The sequence below is a fragment of the Semicossyphus pulcher genome, unplaced genomic scaffold, assembly GCF_022749685.1.
Source record: "Semicossyphus pulcher isolate SPU_LCO1_2020_fin unplaced genomic scaffold, fSemPul1.0.p SCAF_15, whole genome shotgun sequence".
In the NCBI taxonomy this organism is placed as follows: Eukaryota; Metazoa; Chordata; class Actinopteri; order Labriformes; family Labridae; genus Semicossyphus; species Semicossyphus pulcher.
In genome coordinates, this window is record NW_027211659.1 from 28,141,127 (window position 1) to 28,150,508 (window position 9,382).

At 41.3% G+C, this 9,382-nt stretch overlaps 1 protein-coding gene across 1 annotated transcript; it reads left to right on the forward strand.

The window, feature by feature from the left end:
- Window positions 1-1,065: 1,065 nt before the first annotated feature.
- Window positions 1,066-9,047, forward strand: insig2 (insulin induced gene 2). Its single transcript, XM_069663678.1, has 7 exons — window positions 1,066-1,172; window positions 2,530-2,743; window positions 2,949-3,121; window positions 4,750-4,874; window positions 5,460-5,626; window positions 5,790-5,889; window positions 6,078-9,047. The coding sequence occupies exons 2-7, from the start codon at window positions 2,622-2,624 to the stop codon at window positions 6,117-6,119; spliced, it is 729 nt and encodes a 242-aa protein (XP_069519779.1). The 5' UTR covers window positions 1,066-1,172; window positions 2,530-2,621; the 3' UTR covers window positions 6,120-9,047.
- The last annotated feature ends 335 nt before the right edge of the window (window positions 9,048-9,382 follow it).

A 9,382-nucleotide genomic window follows, 5' to 3' on the forward strand; every position in this document is an offset into this window, starting at 1 on the left:
ATGGATAGTGTGTTTACGTTCAAACTATTGTGTCGCAGAAATAATCCCTGAAACCTGATGAGCAGCAGGCCTCAGTATGCTGAATACAAAACAGAGTGTAAATGGGATGGAGGATTACGATGGATCCACTCCGCACTGTGGCTTTCTCACCTCTGCCTCTCTGTAAGCCTATTAGAGCACAAGAGCAAATCAAATGTGTTGCAGAATATAGTTAACCCTGTAAGTGTGTGTGTGTGTGTGTGTGTGTGTGTGTGTGTGTGCGCGTGTGTGTGTGTGAGGAGCATACTGTTTATTTTCTGTTGTGGAAATGTCAAATGCCTTTCTGGAGAGCCTTTCTGGTTGTTTTGGAACTAATACAAAAATGCACAATTATTGTATTTTTTTTTTTTTTTTAATCTAATTAATTCAATTATTTGATGAATTGTCACCCTTTAAAAGTATGCCGATAAAGCAACTTTATAGTGCTTTACTGCTAGGCTACTTACAGTAATAGCTCCCATAATAAAATGAATAATAACTTTATACTGAACCAATAACAAAAGCAAGACAAAATTCAGGTAAAATTAAGATAAAGTTAAAGAAAAAGACAGAAGATAAATAAACATAGTAGAGAGAAGACTGATGATGAAAGATGAGGGTGATCAAATAGATAAAATAAATTAAAAACATGCTTTGGAGATGTACTGGGAAGGTTAATATGTGGTGGGGTGTTCCTAAAACAAATAGTCCTTAGAAATGTCTATAATCTTACTGTTATGAAAACAGTTCAGAATTCTCCAACTTACAAGGCTATTTTAATATTTCATATGTCACAGCTTATTTACAGGTTAAATTATATGATATAAAAGTATATTGTAGTGGTATGTAACGTTTTAAGGTTAACATTTTCCTGTATAAACAGCTTTACATGTCTTTTAATAGACTGTTGTCCAGCAGTTGTAATCTTAGAACGTAAACTCTAATCACGTGATACGTTTGTTTTGTGTAACGCGCTTACGTCATGGCTTTTGACGTTGATAGGGTGTTCATTCAGCTTAGACAGCCGGAAGTAGACTCAGTGGGGAGAGAAGGCTAATTAGTGCTTTCCTGTTTTGTAGCCTAGTATCTCACTTTAACTTAAATTTATTTTAAATTATAAATCCATATTTATTGAACGTCTCTGACAGCATAAGGTAAGACTCATACTTTACATCAGTCACTGTGCTACGACAGCTAAAAGCATGTAAAGACAAACGCTAGCTATTTCACCTAACTAGCCATTTCACATTCAATCAGGCTAGCGTCAAGCTAACTTAGCATATCCGCTGCCATCACACCCACTTGTTCGTCATTACAGATTAATTAGCTGTTACTTTGCTCATTTTAACAGTAAACAGCAAGTAACGAAAAGAAGGCTAATGCTGTTGACAGTCATGCATGATTAGCCGCTATGCTACGTTAATCAGATAGCTAGTTAATTGCTGTAGCAACTTCGTCAATGGCTTGCTAAGTGTAGTTATTGTTTAGATAAAAGCTTATTGGGTTTGAACGTTATGTCTGAAATGACCTCACAGAGTCACATAACGTGAGCTAGCCTCTCATGTAACGTTATTATGACTGCATGAGGCGCAGAGAGGGGCGAAAGGTGAGTGAACTCTAACAGTTATCTAACGCTGCCTCATCTCTAATTTAGACAAACTGTCTGCTGTTGATGGAAAAAACTTTTGTTCCACTTGTATCTTCAGAAAGTACAAAACGTTGCAATGTTATCCTTTATTCATTAGGGGTATTTGCTCAACATAATGAAATTATTTGGTACGTTAGGATCTGTAGGAGGGCTGTTGTATTAGTAGGCATAACTTTATCTAGGTGGACATAGAAAACAAGCAACAGAGTGTATATATATATAAGGGTTAAACATTTGGTCAAAACTGTGTCTAATATTGCATTACAAATGGTTAGACAGGAAAAGCGAGCAAAGTTACTGTAGGGATGATCTAATAAATAGTTACATAATTATAAAGAAAGTACAACAGCTTGTGAGTTTGAGAAGTACACAATGCGTAATATTTATGTTTATATATTTATATATATATTTATATATATTTATAATGAAACATGTCATTTTAATCCTTTAAGATCACATCCCCGGTAATTTTGTGCATCTGTTTAACAATATAGGCCAAAAGAAATACAGAAAATCAATTTCTTTGTATTCTTATATCAAAATCTGATCATTTTTTCTTCCTGGAAAACCAAATATCACGTGTACTTACGTCAGCTAGGACCAACCAATTTCAACCAATAATATCATGACATCCACCTGTCAATCAATCTGCAACATTTAGCCGCAGAGCACCAAGAATGCCTGTGATTCTCAGACCTTGAAATCTCTAAGTTCTGAATCCCAGCAGTGGGGAAGGTTGCCGGTGCATGTTTGCAGATACTGAATGTCTAAATCCATTGAAATAGCAAAGCATAGCATGTAAGCTGTGCTCTAAGCTGGTGTCTGCAGTCTTTCTTGATTCCCTACCTGTTCTGTTTTTCCAGGTCTTGTCTGGGATGTCAGGAGAAGACATTAAACTCGCCTGCGGATGTAGACTTCACACAGCGTTTCATATTCTCCTGACGTAGGCTTACGAATGTCCCTAACACTGACAGCCATGAGCGACAGTGCAGTGACCAGCGGCCAGCAGCAGTGGTCGGGGTCCGGACAGACGGCACAGCCTTCAAGAGGCCCCTTCATCTCCGTCATCACCAACAGGTTAGCTCTGCATATTCACATTTGATGAAGATCGTGATGACAAAAGGCAGAGTTATGGTTTCCTATCCCACAAATCCCACATGGCCTTTATGTCTTCACTATTTGTGACATAGCTGTGGGAGGATATGGATCACTTTGCAAAAAAACAACCTTTTCACAGGAGCAGTGTTCCAACTCTCCTGACGGCTTTTCTTCTACATTGTAGGACCACCAACCTGTTGATCCGAGGAGCCATGCTGTTCTCTGTGGGCGTCTTCTTGGCCCTGGTGCTGAACTTACTTCAGGTGCAGAGAAATGTCACCCTCTTTCCCCCCGATGTCATCAGCAGTATCTTCTCTTCAGCGTGGTGGGTGCCGCCCTGCTGTGGCACGGCCTCAGGTATGTGAACACATCACACATTATGAGGGAATATAACGTCCTTTGTGGATTACTCTTTACGTTTAGGTGGCAGGAATGGAAAGAAGGGAGTAAAGTGGGGGAAAGACCCCGTGGTTGGAATGGTCTGAGAGCTGGTTTAGAGTTTAGTGTAGCGTCTTTTCATAGAGCACGAGTACTTGTTATTCATCTCAACCAGACCAGATACGTTTTTATTTTAATTTGTCACCTTTCATTCTCACATGAACTGCAAGATCTACAACAGGTGGCTTCATACTGCAAACACAAGTGGTTAAAGGTCAGCGTATGTGGAAAAGATCTAGTTTGCATGACCAAACTGAAGGGAAAGTGTTGATATCTGATCGGGATCCTCCCACTGGAAGCAGAGTGAAAAGACAGACACTTATATGAGCTGCGTAACTCGTGTTTCTCTGCTGCCGTTGTTTGTTCAGTTAGAGAGTGACCTTCAGAGAAACCAGTTAGTTCAACTGCCAAATTTAACGCCGCATAGTGCTCCTCACAAAGAGCCAGGTGATAGTGACCTGTTGTAAGATTGTTTTCAGCAAATCTCACCACAACTTATGACAGGAATTTACCATCACACCTTTTTATCCCTTATATCTATGTTGACACTGAGACTACAGAGTTGTGTTCATGATCTTTGTCTGTATTATATAGACCATTAATTTAATATAATTTTAGGATATTTGTACATTTGTAAGCTGAAAGAATATTGATTAAAGAATGAAATCACCATGTTTGATGTAGTTAGAGAAAGAGTATGTCTCATGGCAGTTTAAAAAAAGGGACCAATCAGGATAATAAGCGCGCACATCTACACGCAGCCTGCACAACACTCCCACTAGAGCTGCACAGACTAGCCAGCGTTATTGAAAAGTTCTCCCCTGGGTGTGAAGCTGTGGATGGAAACCCCGCGCTGAGCTGCCTGCTCCCGAGAGGCTCAGCGGAAAGCACAACAGCCCGAGGCTCTCTTCCTCCCCAGACACACACACCGCGCCTCCTGCACTTGTTGCTCACACACACATGCTACGCTTTTTCCCCCAGGGGAGGGCTGCTACGTTTTAGTTGACAGTGCAAAAATGTATTTGTTTTAATGTCACCTTTGTTACATGAGAGGTTATCAGGATGTGAGCTGTGATGTAAAGCGCTGCAGTGAACCAGCTCTGCATACTGGTAGTATCTGGAATGAGCTTCTTCTCAGGCCTCAAGTCTCAGGTGCTGTATGAAGAATATTCTAAAGATATACAAAGCAACATTTTGATTATAATTTCAACAACACTATTTATTTAGTAAGCTTGTAAAGCTTTTTACAATAAAGTGAAGAAACAGGAGAATAAATCGGCACATTTCAAAAACGATGCCTTGTTCCTGTCACCTCAGACAGAGGCTCTTGTCCAGGGTCCCCCCGACCCTTTGGGCTCCCGGCCCTCTGATTGTTAGACCCAGCCAGTATTCTGTCCATGGCTATATGAGTGTGTATTCTTCCTGAAAGCCTGCTTTCAACTAATCAATGCAGAACTATAATAGACATGTTGATCCTGTTCCACCACAGTGTTGGTTGCCTCCTGTTTTTCTGCTCTGTGCTCACTCTGCCCCCCTCCTCTCTGCAGCGATGATCGGGCTGCTGTACCCCTGCATCGACAGCTGTCTGGGTGAGCCTCACAAGTTCAAGCGGGAGTGGTCCAGCGTGATGCGCTGCGTGGCGGTGTTTGTGGGCATCAACCACGCCAGTGCTGTATCCTTAAAGCTTTGATAAATGCATCTCTTGCTTTTCTTCTTAGTTTGTGTAAATCAGTCGGAAACACACCAGTCTGTCCAAGGCAATCCTTCCCACTGTGAATGTAGGTGGTGGTTGTGTGTGTCAGACTAAAGAACGTGACACAAAACATTTTAAAACCAATTACAGGAACACGACAAAGTTCTTTGCAGTATTAGTTTGTGATGTTAACAGGTTAGACTATCTTTTCCTCCTGCAACAACTTGTTTTCAAAATTCTCCTGTCATGTCAGACTGCAGCTTGGAGTTAAATATAATACAGTCCTTCTATGCGCCATTCAAGATGCATGATTGTGTCAGCAGCTCCTTCCATCCCTTTTAACTCTGAACTGCTCAAACTGGAATATGTTGGACGATCAGCTGTTTTATGTCCCTTTTTTTCCTCTCTTGTTTACGCGTCAACTTTTACTGTCGAGCCCTGAATTTCCTGTCTAATGAGGTAAAAGGTAAAGCTGTACATGTTATCACCACAGCCCTGCTGCTCTGCTTCACAGCTTTGTAAACAAAGTTTAAACTGCCTGACCCTTGACCCTGCTTCCGTCAGAAAGTGGACTTTGCCAACAACGTCCAGCTGTCTCTGACTCTGGCGGCGCTCTCCATCGGGCTGTGGTGGACCTTCGACCGCTCCCGCAGCGGATTCGGCCTCGGGGTCACCATCGCCCTGCTGGCTACGCTGGCCACACAGCTCCTGGTTTACAACGGAGTCTTTCAGTGAGTCCAAAATCAAAGATTTGTTTTATATCTCCGTATTTGATGTATTCAGTATATCTGCCTTTTCTTGAACAGTTAGTCAAACCAAGAGAGTTGGTGCAAAAGAGGTTAGAAGTTATGTTATAGTGTTTAAAGAACGCCATGTTGCTTCTTCTCTGCACAGGTATACGTCTCCAGACTTCCTGTATATCCGCTCCTGGTTACCTTGCATCTTCTTTGCGGGGGTGATAACTATGGGGAACATCGGACGGCAGTTAGCCTTGGTAAGAAATTGGAATCTTTTCAGTAAATCTGCCTCGCCAACATTAATATTCCACTTGTTTCTTGAGATAAAGCAAAACAAAAACAGTATTTGTTGTGTCTGTGACCTCTAAAGTTGTGCAAACAGAAAACATCCATGAAAGAAGCCTCCAGCTTTCCCTTTGTTTCATCCTCCTCTTTTGTTTTTCAGTATGAATATAAATTCATCCAGGAGAAGACTCATCAGGACTGAAGGATCACTGGCTCCATCAGGACTCTGCTCATAAAGACTTTGTACCAACCTGAAGCCAGAGGCAGGTAATCACAGGTAACAGACCAGGACTGGCTGGCCCTGGACGAGCCAACCAGGAGGGTCAAACGAGCTCCTGACCGACTGACTGACCGGTGCTTCTCTGCTGGACGACACAGTATTTTTGATCGGCTGAGCGGAGGTGAACAACGAGAGCAGAGTTTGTTGTGTTTTCTTCTCGGCTGCAGTTTATCTCTGCTCACCTGGAGAAAAGGGATTAGCAGCGGAGCATCTATCGTTCTGCAGATCAGCTCGGATGTTTGAAACCTTTGGCTCCATTGTGCCAAACACAGACGCACAGGGATCAGTTTTAACGTCTGCTCTTATCTCCGGATTCTTCCACGTATCAGCGGAGAACACACGCACAATAGTGAACTTATATCTAGACAGATATGCATCTATATACCCGACTTTTTATTCTATGTAATTAGCTTCTATATCTACTGTTGGATTTTCTTGATAAAGGAATGATGATGTGACTGTACACCTGTCTGTCCTGGCTGTGGGGACTCAGTGCTCACCTGCAGGGCGCACAGGTACAGTATCATCGGATCCACAGAACAAAGGAGTGCTTTCTTTTTTAAATGGTTTTGGTTGGAAGTGAACGGTGTATCTGCGATTCATAGGCGCAGTTTGAACTGTAAGGGTGATAAAATCCAGAGGAGTTAGTTTATTTGTGCAGCAGAGCCTTTTGTTTGCACTCGTTACAAATGAGGATACCATTTGTTCCTTATATCCTTATATGCCTAACAGGTAGGACATATTACAACAGAAACCAAGCTCTCACAAGCTGTAAAACCCGACTTTAAATTTACCTTGTTGGAACATCGAAAGCTAAATGAACAGATCCGTGACATGAAGTCTCTGCCGTGTCACTGTGTTGTAAAATAGCATGCAGTGAACGATGCTGCGGTGAAAAGCTGCTGTTTCACCATCAGTGGTGTAAGCCTGTCACTTTTCATGACTTCTGTTTAGTTCAGTTATGTTCTGACTTGTCTCTGCGCTGCACCTGCTTCTATTTGAGTAACACATGAATCACATCTTAGTTGTAGTTTAGTAACACCCAGGCTTAGTCTGAGCTTACTCACAGCTGGAGCAACAGGCCGCAGATGCAGTACCAGTTAATCTCGTTCCGCCTGAAAACTGGCTCTAACTCCCAAGTGGTCAAATGTGGCAGCTCGGTCAGCGTGCCTACTCTTTAAAATATGATGATCTAGAGTCTGTTTGGTGCTAAAAGAGCTCTGCTTTCAAGTTAGCGTCACAAAATGGGCAACATTTGACGAGAGTTACAAAGTGAAGCTATTACGTTTGCTCTAATAAATATGCAGTGTCCAGTTAGACTCTCAAATTAAAACTTGTTGAGACTCATTTAACATTTTATGAGTTTTGGATGTGCAACAATAATAAACTAGTTGGTTTTAGGAAACTGCTCACAGTTTAGGTTTAATTAATATGTCAATTACCCACCAGACTTTTGCACTCTTCATACAACGTCACCGTCTCAACAAGCGAGAGGACGGCGTCCAGAAGTGACCCTAGTAGGCTCCGTACAGAATCATACAGCTCCGGAAAACACGAAGAGACCACTGCAAAAAACTTTAGATTTATTGTAAACTAAATTTCTCCTACTTCCAAATCAAATCTCCTCATTGAGGTCTTTTATTAGCAGAAAGTGACGTCTTTGTTCGATGGCTTGTGACCGTCCATCTTCCTCTTGATCACATTCAGGAGGTTTTAATGGGTTCACATCTGATCGGGCCGGCCGTGACATGAAGAGAGACGCTGATTGAAAGAACATTTGGAGCGAGCTCTTAAGTTCTTTCTGGAGCTGTATCTGAAAGCATTGAGCCACTGACCACGCTGCTGTATTTGACTGTTTGGAGGAGAGAACGGGCAGGGCATTGCAGTCAATTATTAAAATAAGTATTAAAAATATATAGATTTTATTCAAATCCCTTAACGCATATTTCTCAGGCCTTTAAAGGGGTCAGTGGGCCCTCTGACCAAACACAAACTGCGCCTATGTTCTTGTCTGTATGTTTCTGTTTTAAAATACTTCATACATTTGTCCAAACTGCAGCCGTCTTAAGGGTCCAACAAAACAGCGGGAAAGACAGAATTCCAGCTTATTGTCGTCACAGCACCTGATGGTTTCCTAAGTTAACTGTCAGATCTGAATACCTTCAATATTTAATAGTCGATAATTGTTAAAACCAAAGTGGAATAAAATAATCTCCTGTGGGAGCGTGTGGAGTCTGTATGTGTGACCCCGTGTAACTAACTGTTAGCTTAAGAACTAAACACATCAAACCGCTTGTTAATAAATCATGTTTTCTCGGCTTTACATATAATACCTCTGGTGTTATGAGAGTGAGGTGTTGTCTCTGGACATTTTCCAACATGAGTGATTATTCATCTTTATTTAATTCAGCTACATTCCTGTTAATGCTCTCACAAAGTAAACGTACACATACAGTGTTCAACAGTGTTACAGTCTGTTTAGAATAGTCCTGTGTGTGTCTGCAGACGGTGTGTGTCTCAGAGGATGGCTTTATGACTCTCCTGGTAGAAACTGAATTAAAACAATGGAGAAAAACAGGGATGACCTTTGAACCTGTCTGACTGGATCATTTAAGGGAAGTTTTTAGAGTGAAAACAGAAACTACACAAACTGTTTTTCTAAGATTGAATGACTTATGTTCGATCACCTGGAGAAACATGGCCAAGAATCATTTTCAACTTTTATATCGGACTGTAGGAACTTTGTTAAAGTATGAGGACTTGTTTCACTCGGTTTGGGATAAATTGTAAAAACAAAAGAATTAAAATGTAATGTAATAAACACCACAGCCTTCTGATATCTCTGTTTACCTGACAGGTGATGCGTGTTTCATGTCGGACAGGAACGTGAGCAGAGGAACGTGAGCTGGATCGGGGAGAGTGGGAGTGTTTGCAGTTTGCAGAAAAAGATGGCTGATTTTTTTTGAATGCGTTAATGAACAGTTTTTATCCTCAGTGAGCGATAAAATAGTTACAACAGGCAAGAAGACGGCCTCAAAATGCACCAACATCCTGTTTTTATACCAACAGAAACTCACCTTAGAATAAAAAGCACACTCAACAGGAAACATGGCTTCCTTTAGATCTCAAATGCATCTCAAATCATGTCAGAAAATACAATCAGATGTTTTATCAGAGAAAAACAT